Below are 16,553 nucleotides of genomic sequence, written 5' to 3'. Positions count from 1 at the left end.
CTCCAGAAGCCCATAAATCCCATGAAAGGATTGTTTAACCCCCCAAGGACAGGGAGAACAGGAAAAGGGACCCCATCAACAAGATCTCTGAAAGCTGAAAAGCAGATAAACCGGTATTAGCTGACTTGGTGACCTCAGATGGCTAAATCCCTCTTAGCAGTGGGGAAAGCAGAAAACCCACCCTTCGTCTTGCAATAGAGTCCTCAAACGCTTAGGAACTGGTGGCAGCAGCTGCTTCTAGATCTGAGAGTCAAAGAAGGTAAAGCAAAGGGGAATATTTGAATATTCTTGGGAAAAAAAATGGTTAGGTCCTTTGATCCCCTCCCTCTCCCTGGCCACTGGATGAGCCCTTTCCGCTCTGGCAAACATCTGGGCTAGCTTGGAAAAGGTCGAACCAAAGGGGACTGGGCATGCCAGGGACAGCAGTGAAGTGCCCAGTCTGCTGAAACAGTCAACCCTGAATGATGATTGGAGAACCCTGCTCCAGTCTCTCCCCGAGTGAGGACCCAGAAACCTGGAGCCAGACCCTGACTCTCTAGGCCAGGAACTTTAGGACACTGTGGAGTCTGACCAGTCCGAAGCAAAGGCCTAGATATTGGCAATGCAGGGACAAATGGCCCATGATGTTCACCTTATATTGAAGTTAAACTAACAAATATCATCCGAGAGATTATTTTGTTCCTTCCTTTGAATCCAGCCAAAGATACCCAAGCATCTGAAAGCCCTCATAATCTGGGAAAAAAGGCAACCCGTAGAATTTGGAAACTATGAAGACAGAAGGATTGCTTTTAAGAAAACTGTGACTGATATCTGTAGGTAAGAGGAGACCCTGCATCTGTGAAACAGAAACAGGAAACAACATTTTATTTTTACTTTAATTTTTTAAGTGGCCGATGGACACAATACCTTCATTTTATTTATTTATTTTATGTGGTGCTGAGGATCAAACCCAGTACCTTGAACATGCGAGGCAAGGGCTCTACCACTGAGCCATAACCCCAGCCCCAGGAAATCACGTTAAAAAAAAAAGAGAATTCAGAGAACAACAACAACAACAAAATATCTTGTGTGTTGAAAATAAGAGAGCAGGCCCAGCGTGGGGGCACACACCTGTAATCCCTCAACTTGGGAGGTTGAAGCAGGAGGATCACAAGTCCCAAGACAGCCTCAGCCACTTAGTAAGACCCTGTCTCAAAATAAAATAAAAAGGGCTGAGCGTGTAGCTCAGAGATAGAGTGCCCCTGAGTTCATCCCCAGCACCACAAATAAAATAAAATAATTAGGAAGCAGAATTGAAGAAACTCCATAAAAGGCCTGAAGAGAAAGTTGAGGATAAAACAAAAAGCAAACCCTGAAAAACAGGCAAGAACAGGAAGTCAGAGGAGCAGCCCAGGAAGCTCAGGACCCTGAGCAACAGGATTCAAAAAGAGAAGTGAGAAAACAGAGGGAAGGAAATTATCCAATTCTGAAAAAACAAAGAAGAGGGGTTTCCAAACTGAAAGGGTCTATTGAATGCTGGCCCAAGGACCGAATCAGACCACACGAGGGAGGAGCCATGTGAACTTTCCAAACTCTGGGGCCCAAATCTTAAACTTCCAGGAAGAACCAAGTGGGTTACACACAAAGTCTGCAGCAACAGAACACCCCAGCCGGCTCAGCAGCCAGGTGGCCCTAGCACATGGCAAACCCTCAGAGTCCTGGGTGCTCATCTCCCCCACGGGAAGAACATGAGGTTCACAGTGGTCACCTGCACGCACTCTTTATCAAGAACTCCTGGGGGATGGGCTTAACCCAAAGGGGAACCAATAACGAGGATGATCTTGTCCATCTGTTTTCTGTTGCCATAACTGGATACCACAGACTGGGCTGGGTTCTTTATAAAGAAGAGAGGTTTATTCAGCTTGCAAGTCTCCAGGCTGGAAGGCCCAAGGTCAAGGGGCCATATCTGGTGAGGGCCTTCTTGATGGTGGGGACTCTGCAGAGTCCCAGAGTGGTTCAGGGCTTCACGTGGCAAGAGGGGAACATGGAAGAGACAGAGTCAAACTGCCCTTTGTAACAGACCCACCTTTGAGATGACCCATCGACCCTGCAATGTTCATGAATGGATTAGACCATGAAGACAGTAAACCTACTAAACTCCTAAAGGTCCCATCTGGTCTCTCCTGTCTCTCTCTGTCTCCCTCTGCCCCGCCCAGAGCTGAGATGGAGACCTGGGTCCTCATGCATGCTAGACAAGCATTCTACCACTGAGCTCCGTCCCCAGCCGTTTTCATTTTATTTTGAGACAGGATCTCACTACATTTCCCAGGCTGGCCTCCAACTTGTGATCCTCCTGCCTCAGCCTCACAAGAATGGGATTACAGGTGTGCACCACCACACCTTTCTGATTTGTTATATATGACAGCAGAATGCACTATAATTCATGGTACACATCTAGAGCACAACATTTCATGTCTCTGGTTGCACACAAAGTAGAGTCACATCATTCATTTCTTCATACATGTACTTAGGGTAATGATGTCCATCTCATTCCACCATCTTTTCTACCCCCATGTCCCCTGGTCCCACCTCTTCATATCTCACAATGGGGATTAATTTTCATGAATTTTGGTGGGAATGCTCAAACCACAGCAGATATAAAATCCAGGAAATGAGGATCCATTCAGGAGAGAGGGCAAGGACATCCCAGAGGTCTGGCGCAGGGAGACCCCCAAGGTGACGTGTGTTCTGGGCATGTCAGGCACCTGGGAACAGCATGATTCAGGGATGTGTCCAGAGCTGTCACTATCAAGGTCCCTGCTGCTGTGCTGCCCATTGAGCAGCAGGATGAGAGGTAAAGGGGCACACCTTGGTAATCCCAGAGACTGGGGTCACTGAGGCAGGAAGATCGCGAGTTCAAGGCCAGCCTCAGCAAGCTAGCAAGGCCCTAAGCAACTCAGACCCTGTCCCCCCCCCCCTCTCTCTCTCTCTGTCTGTCTGTCTCTCTCTCTCTCTCTCTCTCTCTCTATATATATATATATATATATATATATATATATATATATATGGCGGGGATGTGGCTCGGTGGTTAAGCGCCCCTGGGTTCAATCCCTGGTACCAAAAAAAAAAGGTAGAACTTCTGGTGAGTCCAACCCAGGTGCCTGTCTGAACTTGGCCTCTCTTCATCACAGCCTGATGGCGCCCTGTCCTCCTCACTCTGTGCCCTGCTGCCTGGATCAGCTGAGGACACACGGTCTACCTGGTCCAGAAGCATGCAACGTCACTGTTGAACCTTGACGCAAAGAAAAGATCACTGACTCTGATTTTAAATAAAAATAAAGCAGGCTTGTATTTATGAACACAAAAGCTGGCCAGTGACTGTCTCTCCCGAAAACCCTGAGCTAGAGACAGCCCCCAGCTCTCCAGGAACAAGGTTTTATAGCACAAAAAGTTGCAAATGGGGGGGTGTCTTGAGACCTTACAGCTAACAGGATTTTGACAAGCATAATACGAAGTTAGGAGGTTAATGATCCACATGGCTTGATATTTCAAGGTAGGGAGTAAATTCAGATCCCAACATCAGAATTTATGAGGCGCCGCTGAGGTTTCAGAGGGTTGTTATGTGGTTGGGGGAGCCAGGCATGGGTGAGTCAAGGCATAGGCAGGAATCCCAAACAAGTTTAGAAATTGCAGTAATTTATAGTAAAACAGAAACTAACTTTGTGGCGAGAGGCTCCCAATCTTTTTTTTTTTTTTTTAAGAGAGAGAGAGAGAATTTTTTAATATTTATTTTTTAGTTTTCGGCGGACACAACATCTTTGCTTGTATGTGGTGCTGAGGATCGAACCCGGGCCGCACGAGCGCGCTACCGCTTGAGCCACATCCCCAGCCCCGGCTCCGACTCTTAAGATGGAATTAGGCTGGGTTCATCACACCCTGCTCCTGAGATCCGAATACCGTGCAGTGAACTCAGAAGCAAGAAGACAAAACAGAGCAGGCCCCTGACCGTTTCCTGCTCAATGTCCTTAGACAGTTCTAGAGGTCCCCGGGCATCCCAACAAGGATACCCACAGCCCTGTCCTCTGACAGCCCCACTGGGGACTCACGTCAGTGCTCCTGGAGGCTGAGGCCGGTTGTGCCCTGAGGTTTAACTGAGTCTTGCCTTCCCAGGAGACCACCTCCTGGCTCCTCCCCAGCCAGGTGGGTGCTGCTCCTCAGCTGCTCAAAAGCAAGCAGGGGAATGTCCCGAGGTGCCACTAATAAAACCATCAGGAGCCGGGTGCCATGGTGCAGGCCTGTAATCCCAGCAGCTCGGGAGGCTGAGACAGGAGATTCGCAGGTTCAAAGCCAGCCTTAGCAAAAAGCAAGGTGCTAAGCAACTCAGACCTTATCTCTAAATAAAATACAAAACAGGGCTGGGGATGTGGCTCAGTGGTTGAGTGCCCCTGAGTTCAATCCTTGGTATAAAACAAAACTGTAAGGAGAGGCAAGGGCATATTCAACCCCCAAATCAGGGCCAAGGTGACCTTTGAGGGGTGGGCAGAATCACTAGTCAGGGCACCCTAGCCTCCTAGGCCACTGGTGATGTCTGTGTAGGAACCAGGGGTGGGGGACACACCCAGCATCCTTATTTTGGGAAGGGGGTGCTGAGGGTTGACCCCAGGGCCTTGAAATACAATGCAGGGCTCTGGCACCCCAGCCTGGCATTCCTATTGTTACATTTTATATATATTTCTGTTGAGAACATTTCACAGTAAAAACAAAACAATGTAGACAAATGCTTGCTAATGAGAGAGAGAGAGAGAGAGAGAGAGAGAGAGAGAGAGAGAGATCTAATTTACTGTAAGGGGAAGAAGAGAAGTTGCAAAACTATTTCCAGGGGACAGTCCTGCTGCCGGAAGCTGCACCTGTGCTCACAGAGGCTCACGCAGGTGCTCACAGGGCTTCCGTCCAGGTGCTGGGAAGTGGGTGGCTGTGGTTTTAATTTTTTCTTTTTTTGTATTTTCTAATTCTTTTATAATAAACATGGATTACTTATGTGATAAAGCAACCACATACATAAATACCAGGAAACACTGTGTTCAGTTTGCACTCAGACCCACCCCCCCAAAAAAAAACAATGACACTGTAGCTGAGAGTGGGCTGGACTTCCTGGGTATGAATCCTGAGTGCACGCTGTGCGCAAGTGGGTTCACCTCTCTGAGCATGTGAGCAAGAGTCAATCCTCTGGGAATTTCGAGGGAGTTTTCCATACCTCCTTCCCCATGTACTGAGCGAGGGTCTGGGTTTGAGTGTGTGACATCCTCTACGGCTCAACCCAGAGCCAGACACCCAGGAGGACATCTCTCAAGGTGGGCACAGGCCGAGTGCCTAAGACAGGCTCCTGAGCTCAGCGCTCTGTAGTTATAGGGGAGGAGGTCGCCATCTCCTTAGAATGCGGGAAGGAGTCAGAGTTCTGAGGAGCTTCCTGGTGCACACTGGAGCCCCCGCAGGCTTGGGCACGTGGAGACGTCCAGGGGGTGCGAAGGGCGCTCCAGGCAGGGGCGCAGTGTGCGCAAAGGCTCAGGGGTGGGGAGGGCGGGTTGTCAGTTTGGCGCCAGCTGAGCGGACTCTCAAGTGCCAGGTGTTGACTAGATTCCACTACAGGAGGGTGTGGTCACATCCCACGCAGCTGGAGGGAAAGAGGGGAGCTGGGGGCAGCGAGGGCTGTCCCTGCTCCAGGATCAGGTGGGGTCTGCAGGGATGGAGGGCAAGAGGCGGAGTCACGGGAGGCTGCACGCACAGTAGAATGGCCTCAGCACCTGCGTCTGCGTCTTTGTCCTTTATGACCCCTGAGACGGGTGACTGGCTCCTAAGACCTGCAGCGGCCTCATCTGTGAGTGGAATGAGGGTCGGGCCTCCGCGCCGCCCCTTGACCCTGGGGTAGAGCAGCTATGTGGGGACCGCAATCCCTGCCTCTCAGGGTGCCCCACTGCACAGAGCCCCGCAGAGTGGGGGTGAGGCTGAAGGAGGGCTGTGCTGCCTCCTCCCCTGGGCCTGAGGGGAGGTGTCTGTCATCCTGCCAAGCCCTCAGTTCCTTACAGGAAGAGGGCGGGGCTGGCAGCCTCTCCAGTAGGAACACAGGGCACTGGGCTGAGGGCCACCATACTTCCTGGGGTACACAAATGTTCCTTTTTTTTTTTTTTTTTTAAGAAGAAAGAGGAGTGAATGAAACCCAGGTTGTACTTGTGCTTATGCTAACAGTCAAAAACTGTGTGTGTGTGTGTGTGTGTGTGTGTGTGTGTGTTTAGTGGGAAAAGGGGCCACAAAGAGGAAGATGCCAGGTCCCTGGAAAGTGATGCTGCCCCCACGGCTGGTCCCAAGGAGGCTCCAGGCTGCTGTGCCTGGGAAGATGTAGCTGGAGCTCTCCTGGGCCCCAGGAGGACCCCCATGAACCACAGTGGCTGGTGCAGGTACCAGGCACTGCCGGGTGGACGCCAGGTCAGGCACAGCGAGTGAGGGTGACCCAGGCAAACTGGAGCGCAGCTCTGCCCTGTGAGGATGGCAGTCTCCCCTCTGCCCTGTGTTGGGGCACGAGGGCGTGGCGCGCCCCTGGTCCTATCATTGCATTTCAGCAATGAGGAGATGGGGCATAGAGAAACAGGCAGCGGCGTCGGGGACCAGGACTGGGGTGCCCAGGGGCAACAGCTCTAGGCACTGGGCTGCCCCTGCGGAGATGGGGGCCAGGGCTGAGCGAACCGGGGCGAAGCTGGCTTTGTCCTTTATGCCCCCTGAGACGGGTGACTGTTGCCCCATAGAACAGACAGGAACAGCGAGGCTGGCGCGACGCCCAGCGCAGGGACCCGCCCGCGGCTGGGGTTGGCGGAGGCGCGCCGCGGGTAGGCGGGCGACAGGCCAGGCCAAGGCCAAGGCCAAGGCCAGGCGGGACGGGGTGGAGCCAGCAGCCGCCGCCTCGCCGCGCAGCGTCCTTCCGGGAGGAGCCCGCGCCGCCCGCGGGTGAGTGGGGCGGAGGGGCGGCGGGCGGGGGTCCCGGCGCGCGGACCCGGTGGGTGTCCCGCCCGCGCGCTGCGAGGGGAACCGAGGCGGGACTCCAGGGGGCGGGCGCCGGGCAGGGGACGCCGCGTCTCCGGGAGGCCCGAGGGGACTCTCGGCGGAGCAGCAGGACAGGCTGACGGCCGCGAGGGCAGCGGGCAGCCCGAGGTCCGCGGGTCTGGTCCCGGCGCCGCCTCTGCGCGCCTGTGCCCGCGGCCCCGACTGAACGGATCAGCTGGACCGGGGCCCCTGGGGGCGGTGAGCCGCGGGCCCAGCCACCTTTACACTCTGCACACCCCGCTTTCCCATGACTTGGATTTGGGGGTTCTGTTTCCTTCTTACACTGAACTTTTTGGTCGTGCAAGCCGTGCCTGGGTTCACTCTTTGTTTGAAAAATGGGTCACTCTCCATAAAGTCCCTTTCCCCAGCGCCGACCTCCCCGTGGCCAGCTGGCCGTGGGGCTTCTAGGCCTGTTGCTTGTCACAACCGTTACTTTCACAATGAAAAAGTTCACAAATGTTATCAGGGGGATTAGCCTTGACTCTAAAAATCGAGTCCCCAGGAGAGCTATGGCTTCAGGGCAGACAAGGCAGGGGAGCTGGGCACATGGCCAGGTTGGGGGGGACGGGGACATTATGATGGGACAGAAAAGGTCCACTCCGTTCTGTTCTGGGTCACTCTCCAAGGAGGCCTCAGCACAGGAGGTAGCCCAGGCATTTCACTGATGGGGACACAGAGGCTCAGGAATTGAGACCCAGGAGCTGTCTGGTCTCTGGGCCAGAAGTGAGGTATCACCAGAACAGGAGATCCTGGGTGCCACCCTCAGTTGGGGAGAGTTCACATCCCCTACTTAGCCTTCCCAGAAGCTGGGACATTGGCACTGTGGCCGGAGCCAGTGATGCTATTGGCCCTGAGAACCTCCTGACCCTGTGAAGATGGCAGCGAGATCCTGCCTTTAGCAGCCTGAGGGGACATGACATAGGCACTGAGTGGCCATGGGGCCCAGAGCTTGGGCGGAGGGAGGGCCGCATTGGGCTTTGGAGTCACACAGTCCTAGACTATTCTGTGACTTCCCGAGGCTCAGCTTCTTCATCTGGAAAGTGGGACCAGTAGTGAGACCCCCCTGGGGGCCAAGCATCTGTGAGCCTCAGAGGCAGACGACCCCGCCCTGCGGCTGCTGGGGAGGCCTGCGGGTAGCCAGAGTTGAGCAAGGCCTGGAACTGCCCCTGCCCAGGTCCTGGGTCCTCTGCTTTGCCTGGGGTGCTCCTGGTGAGTGGCCCCAGGTCTTAGGGAGAGTCCAGGGGATTTTTTGACTGCTGTGGTCTTACTGGGTTTGAACCTGGAGGCCACTTCTTTACTTGCAGGAAGTGGGGCGGGCAGCCCCCACAGGGATGCCCAGGGCCCCTCACTTGTCTGGAGTTTCCAGGGAGGTCCTGCTGCCCTGCTCTTCCTTCCCCTGGGCCTCCCAGGAACCCTGGAGTGGGCAGGGCAGAAAATGCCCCCTGACCTAGGAGGCAGCCGAGGCCGGAGCAGATCTGGTTCCTGCCAGGGGTTTACCTTGCCCTCCCTAGCCCTCCACTGGGCCCCATCTCAGAGCTGATTTCTGGCCAGCCCAGCCCAGCCCAGGGTGACTCAGCCTGGTGGGCACCACCCACCGCTGCCTGTCCCCCCAGGCAGGTGTGAGTCAGGAGCTGGCAGTCCCCAAGAGGCCCCAGGAAACGTCCTGGGCCTGGCTCTCTCCCCACGGGGCGCCTGATCTTGGGCAGGGCAAGGGCAGGTCCTCTGATACCCTGGGGCCTGTCGAGCATAAACACAGTGTGGCCCTTGTGGGGCAGCTAGACAGTGGGGTGGGAGCCGGGGGCTCATCCCCCCATCTGTGGACCCCAATTAGAGACCCTGTCCTCTTACTGGGGCCTTTGGAAGGCCACCCGCTGCCTGGCCTTGGCTTATTTTGTACATCGGGGTCTTGAGTGGTGGGCTCTAAGGTGGGTTGGCAGGGGCATCCACAGCCAGTCCTGTTTGGGGGTTGCCTGGCCCCACTGGGTGCTGTGGCAGGGCGGCAGGAGAGCCTCTGTCCTCAGAATGCAGGGAGAAGTGCCGCCACCTGGTTAGGGTGGACAGACCCCTAGTCAGACACAGAGGCCACATGCTGCAGGATCCTGTGGCCATCGAGTGTCCAGGACAGACCATCGCTGGGTGCCAGGGGCTCAGGGCAGGGGCAGGGAGTGATGAGGATGTTTGGGAACTTTCTGGGATTATGCCAAAGGCCACTGAATCGTGCACTTTCCTCTGGTTGGTCTTAAATTGGTGAATTTCACCTCAATTAAGAAAAACTAGCCTGCAGGAGCCCGGGAGGCCTCGGGGCAGGAGCACGGAGGCTGGTGGGTTGGCAGCAGGTGGAGCAGGATGTCCAAGGGTCAGAGCTGACCTGCAGGAGGGGCTGACTCTGTTAACAGAGGGCAGCGTGGGGGCACTGGGTGATGTGTGACGTCCTATCCAGACTGGGATGCTGCCGCCTTTTCTTTCTTTTCTTTTTTTTTTTTTTCTTTTTTTGATATTAGGGATTGAACCCAGGGGTATTTAACCGCTGAGCCACATCCCAGCCCCTTTTTATTTTTTATTTTGGGACAGGGTCTTACTAAATTGCTTAGAGCCCCCCTAAGTTGCTGAGGCTGGCTTTGAACATGGCCCTCCAGGTGCAGAGTTGGACCCCTACTGTGCTTGACACGCCCTCTGTGTCTGACTTTGCCCTTCGTGACTGTGGCCCTTCGTGGGGTACAGAGTGCGGGTCCCCTGTGCTTAGAATGTGCCTCTGCAGGATCCCCTGGTTTTCCTCAGGCTTGGGGCGGGCAGTTAGTGTTGGGGGCAGAAGTGTGCCTACTTCTGAGGGTGGATCAAGGGGTCTTGACGTCCATCTGTCTTATAGTGGCGGCTTTAACCTTTATGGAAGGGACTGTGAGAGGGGGAGGCCCTGAGTGGGGGGCAGAGTGGACATAACCTGGGTGCACCTGGGAAGAGGCACCGGGTCACCACGAGGAGACCCGAGGTCGGGCAGCTCCATTCCTGCCCCGCCCCTCGGCAGCCCTGCCCCGCCCCTCGGCAGCCCTGCCCCGCCCCTCGGCAGCCCTGCCCCGCCCCTCGGCAGCCCTGCCCCGCCCCTCGGCAGCCCTGCCCCGCCCCTCGGCAGCCCTGCCCCGCCCCTCCGCGCCTGCTTCCTGTGTCTGGGGCCCGCTGGGTGCCCAGGCTGCCGAGTTCCAGGGGAGTCTGGATGTACCGAACAGGGCTTATTATGGTCCCCACATACTGTCACTTTGCTGAGGCATTTATGAAGCAGGCAGAGCAGGGGTCATGACCCACTGCAGAGCCAAGCAGCCGCTGAGGTGGCCAGCTTGCTTGAGGTGATACAGTGGTGAGCCAGGCTCTTAACTGCCTTGGCCACAAGCCTCCACAGCTCTGTGCCTTGGGGCTTCCTTGACAGGGACCTGGTGGCCTGGCTCCCTTTTGGGCAAGGGCTGGAGGATGCTAGTTCAGTGCGAGCTTCGCCAGGCCTGGCAGGTGGCCATTCCCAGGACGGTCAGCATGCCCATGACCTCTGACATTGTCTTAATGCATTTGTTAAATTTAAGCAGTGGTTGTCCATGTCATTGTTACTATTTGCCACAGTTGGGTCCTCCTGCAGCCAGGGTCATGTTCTGCCTTCTTTGCTGGGGTCATGTTGAGAACAGTTGTCTCGCCATTCAGAAGGGCCAGGATGTCACTCAGTGATGGAGCTCTAGCCTGACATGCTCGAGGCCCTGATTTTGATCCCTATCCCTGAAAAATGAATAAGGTGAAGTCAGTGAAATAAAAGGTCCTCCAGAGCTTGACTTGAGGGTTGACCAGTCTTTGAGTCCCCAGTTGTTGGGCACTGAGGTTGCTTCCATATTCACTGAGCTCCGGAGCCCTGGTCAGGCACTCCCCCTCCCAGCCACCCTGCAGCCCCTCGCCCTCCTGCCCTCCCTCACTTGCAGCCCACTTGGGCCACCTCCTCCTCCCCACATGCTGCCTGTCCCTCTGGTGCCCCTTTGCAGGAAGGGCTCACTGACCTTCCTGTAGCCTCTCCTTCCTGGCCACAGTCAGTGCTGCCCTTTCTGAGGGCTGAGCTCCTCAACCCCATCCAGACCCCTGACGCCCATCCCCTGCTCCCTGCTGCCTGGCTGGCTCCCAGCTGTGAGCCCTGCAAAGTGCTGGATGCCAGTAGGTCCTCAGCCCAGGGCTGAGCAAGGGGGCATGGCCTGCCAGCACCATGGGGAGCCTGAAGCCAGCTCCCTCTGCCCCTGCCAAAGGGGGAGGGTTGTGGCCCTCAGGGTGGCAGTATCTGGCCTGAGAGGCCAGGAGAGGGCCAGGGGACCTCCCCAGCCTTGAACCTTTGCCACCCTCAGTCCTGAGTATCAGGGTGGGAGCAGCACTGTGCCCTGGGCAGGCTTTGGTGTGACGCAGGGCAGCCTACTTTATATCTCTTGTACACAGGAAAGGGGCAGTGGCTTGAGGGTGGGCCCTTTGGGTGGGGAGACATCTGTATACAGAGCCACTCCCTGGTGCTGCCCACTGGACGGGGCCCACGGTGGGCAGTGCCAATGTCCTGTCTACAGAGTGGGAAACGGAGGCCCAGAGAGTCAGTGATTTGCTGAGGTCCTAGTGAGGCTGAGGGAAGGAGAGGTGTGGGGGAGCCCCGCCGTCTGCCTGAGGGAGAGGGGTACGCTGTGAGAGGCAGGACGGAAGCTCTGCCTTCCGGGGCCCTGGTGGGCACCCGCCCAGGAGGAGGCAGACCTAGAGGCCTTCCTGATGGAGGGGACCCGAACTGGCTTTGATCAAGGAGGAGGGGAGAGGTCCCTGCCCGAGACCCGAGATCAAGGTTGAGAGGACAGGAGACCCTGAAAGCTGGCCAGTGGCTAAGGGGAAGCCTGGGGGAGAGAGGGCCCCTGAGAGCCCCCGAGAGCCCCCGGCCAGCTGGGGGCTTCTGGGTGGGAACATAAGTTCAGGTGGAGACAGGTCCACTTGAGCTGGGTACAGAGGCCCAGGCCTGTAACCTCAGCAATTTAGGAGACTGAGGCAGGAGGATCACCGATTTGAGGCCAGTCTGGGCAACTTAGTGGGGTCCTATGCAAATTAGTATGAGACCCTGCCTCAAAATAGAAATAGAGGAGAAGGGCTGGGAGGTGGCTCGGTGCTGGCATGGCCTGGCCTCAGTCTTCGGCCCCACCGCCTCTGAACCGCACTGACATCCATGGAGGATCGCGCAGCCGGGACGCCAGAGACCCTGCAGGAGGTCGGCTGGCCCGGGCTCCTCGGAGTGGACGGCTCTCACCCCAGCCCTGTGTTCTCTTTCAGAGCTTTCTGGAAGAGCAGTAGCCATGGCTCCACCCTGGGTGCCCGCCGTGGGCTTCACACTGCTGCCCAGCCTGGGGGGCTTTGCTGGCTCCTACTTTGTGCGCGGGGAGGGCCTCCGCTGGCACGCCACCCTGCAGAAGCCCTCGTGGCACCCGCCCCGCTGGGCGCTGGCTCCCGTCTGGGGCACTCTCTACTCAGCCATGGGGTAGGTGTGCGGCTGGGGGGCATCTCCCCTTCAGAGGATGGCCCTTCCCCAGCAGGGGAGCAGGGAGGGGGCCTCAGGCCTGCGGGTTGCACAGGGAGCTTCCCTCTCCTGGGCTCCCTGGGAGGGTGGCCCGCGGCTGGCCCCACGGCGCCCAGGCCCTGCCACCCCTGTCTGGGCCGCTGCAGTGTACAAAGGCCAGCTGGGTCAGGTGGCAGGTGCTTTTCTCTGGTGGCCAACAGCAGCCACGATGGCAGCTCCCTTTGAGCTGCCTGGTGCCAGGCACTATCCAAATTGATTTCTAGAATCCTCCTTTTGACCAGGGACTGCCCAAGAACACAGGCTCGTAAGTGGGGATCCCCTCAGGAGCTACCCCCAGGCCTGAGAGTCTCTGAAGAGGGAAGAAAGTGGTGGGTGGGGAAGAGCGTCCCCTGGAGGCCCCAGTGGCTCCCTGCTCTTTCTGGAATGTTCCTTGCATCCCAGCTGCACCCTCCCAGCACAGGATGGGCCTGCAGGCACCAGGTACACAAGGCAGGTAGCAGAGGCCGGGCCAGTGTCAGGGATTCTGATGGGAATATGACCCTGAATCTGGGTGTCACCAGGGTCCTCAAGGCCAGTGGGCCGGGTTCTGAGGACTTTCTGGGTCTCTGCTCTCCCCTCCCCCATCCTGGCTCCAGTTCCTGGGGCTCCCCCAGCCCTTGACCCACCTCCACCTTGGAGATCCAAATGCAGCATGGACCTGGCCCAGCCCCTCAACCCCATGGCTCCCCACGGTCGCCTGCTGCGCTGTCCCCCAGTGCCTGCGAGAGATCCGTCCTCTACCTGAACCTCAGTTTCCTGATGTGGAGTGGGCGGATGACACTGCCACCAAACCGCAATGTCCTGAGGATGAAATGGGCCAGTGCGGGGGAAGTGCTAGGGCAGGGCCTGCAGGTGTGGCATGTGGCTGTTGCCCCTGTGGCCTCTGCCACTAGATTGCCATCTGCCCTCCCTGGGCCCCAGACCCCACCCTGCAGGCACACAGACTAGGCTCACACCTGCCTCAGGGCCTTTGCATGTCCCATCCCCTCACCTGCAAAGCCTCATCCTCTAAGGCCTGCCCAAATGGCCCATCCTCTGGGCTGCCCCTGGCTAGCTTAAGAGCTTCCTCTGCACCCACTCAGCCCATGTGCTTCTCCTTCATGGCATGGAAGGTGACAATGCCAAATAATTATTGAGAGTCCCTCATGCCAGGTTCTGCACTAAGTGTTGACCTGAATCCGCACAGCAATCCTCTGAGGAACAAAGGCCCAGAGAGGTTAAGCAGTTTCCCTGAGTTACACAGAAGTCAGTGGCAGCGATCACTGTCATCTGAGAGGTTGGTGAGGTCCTGACCGGAAGCCTCTGTTTTAGGTACGGCTCCTACGTGGTCTGGAAAGAGCTGGGGGGCTTCACAGATGAGGCTGTGGTCCCCCTGGGCCTCTACGCTGGGCAGCTGGCCCTGAACTGGGCATGGCCCCCCATCTTCTTTGGTGCCCGACAAATGGGTTGGGTAAGTGTACCTTTGGCCTTCCTTCCTGGTCCCTGGAGATGTCCCCTCTGAGCACTTGGGACATCCCCTCCAGACGGGTGGAGTTTGGGGGGCGGGGGTCTGTGGGCGTAGCTCTTGGAGGACCCCTGCCCCGGGGCCTCCCATGGGCTGATGCTCCACCCAGGAGGAAGGGAGCCCTGCAGGCCCTGTTGAGGGTGGTCAGGTGCCAGCTGGGGCTCGGGGTCGTCCTGGAGGAAAGCCCCTGTTAGGCCTGGAGCTTCCCAGTGGCAGCGGCTCTTCCCGCAGTGCTGGGGACAGACGGAGCCAGGCAGGCGCCCGCGCTGGCCCCCAGCCCCAGCCCTGCTCCGAACGGTTCCTGCTGAGAAGTGAAATCCACCCGGGAAGTCTGGCCCACTCGGGGCCACCTCAGGGACAGCGCTGCACAGGGACAGGGCGTTTGTTGGAGCCTTGCAGAAATGCTGGAGGCCAGGGCAGCCCTCAGTGGAGGCTGGAGGCTCCCAGCCTCCACCCCCCCTTGAACTTTGTGTCCCCTCAGGGTGCTGTCACCTACCCCCTCAGGGTGGGCCAGGCAGGAATGATGGGTAGCAGGAGGGGCGTGGCCTGGACAAGGGGTGGGACGGGTCTGAGACCGGCTGACTCCTAGGGCCAGCTTGGAGGGTTTGTTGGGCACACGCTCTGGCTGTGGAGCCTCAGGCCACCCTGTCCCTGTCTTTGCAGGCCCTGGTGGACCTCCTGCTCATCAGCGGGGCGGCGACAGCCACTACCGTGGCCTGGCACCGGGTGAGCCCGCCCGCCGCCCGCCTGCTCTACCCCTACCTGGCCTGGCTGGCCTTTGCAACCACGCTCAACTACTGCGTGTGGCGGGACAACCAGGGCCGCCGCGGTGGCGGGCGGCTCCAGGAGTGAGGCGCCAGCCTGCTGAGGACTGCCCCGCTGCCCGTCAGGTGCCCCTGCTGGCGTGGCCACTACATGGGCCTGCTGGTCTGTCCGGGTCTCCGCCTAGGGGTCACCAGCGGCTCTGGGGGTGGTCGTCCAAGCCCAGGCACCTCCGGGGCAGTGTCCCGTGCTTTCCGCTGCGCCCTCAGAGCACAGGGCTTGACAAGCCGAGTAAAGTTCTTAACCTTCCACACGGTGGCCTTTATGGGACCCCTGACTATGGGGAGGGGATGGGCTGTGATACACAGGATGTCTCTGTGGGTGGCTCTGGGCTGCACAACCAGGTGAGGCTGTACCAGCCAGGCTTCAGCACCCTCTTGGGACCCTCCAGACCCTGAGGGTGGGTGGGTCGTGCCCTGAGGACGTGAGCTTCCACAGCTCCCATGATGCTGAGCCCAGGCCCAGCGTCCCATGCTGGCCCTGCCTGGGTCCTCAACCGCCTTTGCCTAGGACAACACTGGCAGGGCTGGGAATGCCAGTTGACCTGCTTGGCACCAGCTTCTCCCCTCCGGGTGGCCCTGAAATACCCTGTTGGCAGGATGGGGGCGGGGGACCAGGCCAACCCCAGCAAACAAGGCTTTCTGCTGGCCCAGACCCACCTGGATTTGGAGGTGTCCCTGCACCCCAGGCTTCCAAGTGAGTGACCTTGACCTGTCCAGGCAGCTGTCTGGAGTACTGAGACTGGACAGTGTGGTGCACCAGCCATGGCCTCGGGAAGGGCTCGCCTCTCCTGCCACCAGCTACTACAGCCTGGCGGCAGCCTCCTAAGACCTGGCTGTGGCCGCTCCCCAGGGCCAGGCCTGAGAGCGGGGCCTTTTTGGTTTTGGCTCTTGATGTTAAATCAGCAGGACTGCACTGGGAAACCCCGCCCTCCCTCTGGCAGATGTGACAGGGCTCCCTCTCAGGGGATGGGCCGGGCTCTCCTGGCACAGAGGGGACCTCCAGCGTCCCTCCCAAGCCTGCCAAGGAAGGGGGCCAAGGAACGTGCTGGTGCCCTGCAGGAACCCAAAGGCTCTTCAGCCCAGGCTCAGAAGGGGCAGAGCCTTGCTAGCAGGGCATCAAACCAGGCCTTTGCACAGCCAGAGGGCCTGGCCAGCTGCTGTCCGCATGGAAGCCCCAGTGATTGATGACCCCGGGTCCATCAGACACTTGTGGACAGGTACTCCGGACTAGGGTGACAGGCCTCTGCTGTACTACTGTGGGCGGCACCCTTGTTGGGAGAGTTGCCACAGGTGGGCATCCCACACAGCCAGAGCGCCACCATGCCGACTCCACCAACAGCATGCAGAGGGACCTCTGGGACTTCCTCAGTACCGCCCCGAAGGTCTGCGGTACAGGCCACCACTACCAGGCCTCTCCAGCAACTCCACGTGCTCAGCACCGACATATTCTGGCCCTCAACGAATTCCTAAAAAAGGGTGACTAGGGTGCCATTGAGCCCAGGAGAAAGCATTCCGTGGGACCAGCATCATCTCCATGTCAGTGCCTCAGCTGGGACATGGA

At 58.0% G+C, this 16,553-nt stretch overlaps 1 protein-coding gene across 2 annotated transcripts; it reads left to right on the top strand.

Annotated features, from left to right (window-relative positions):
* Nucleotides 1-5,217: 5,217 nt before the first annotated feature.
* On the top strand, nucleotides 5,218-15,239 carry Tspo (translocator protein). Of its 2 annotated transcripts, none has more exons than XM_027954598.2 (4): nucleotides 5,218-5,330; nucleotides 12,382-12,586; nucleotides 13,976-14,114; nucleotides 14,832-15,239. In XM_027954598.2, the coding sequence occupies exons 2-4, from the start codon at nucleotides 12,405-12,407 to the stop codon at nucleotides 15,018-15,020; spliced, it is 510 nt and encodes a 169-aa protein (XP_027810399.1). In that variant the 5' UTR covers nucleotides 5,218-5,330; nucleotides 12,382-12,404; the 3' UTR covers nucleotides 15,021-15,239. The 2 variants fall into 2 exon arrangements, with proteins under 2 accessions (XP_027810399.1, XP_027810398.1); XM_027954597.2 differs by lacking the exon at nucleotides 5,218-5,330 and adding an exon at nucleotides 6,867-6,975.
* Nucleotides 15,240-16,553: the final 1,314 nt, after the last annotated feature.

The sequence above is a fragment of the Marmota flaviventris genome, chromosome 3, assembly GCF_047511675.1.
Source record: "Marmota flaviventris isolate mMarFla1 chromosome 3, mMarFla1.hap1, whole genome shotgun sequence".
In the NCBI taxonomy this organism is placed as follows: Eukaryota; Metazoa; Chordata; class Mammalia; order Rodentia; family Sciuridae; genus Marmota; species Marmota flaviventris.
The sequence above is the reverse complement of the archived record's forward strand: the minus strand, read 5'-3'. Positions and strand labels throughout refer to the sequence as shown.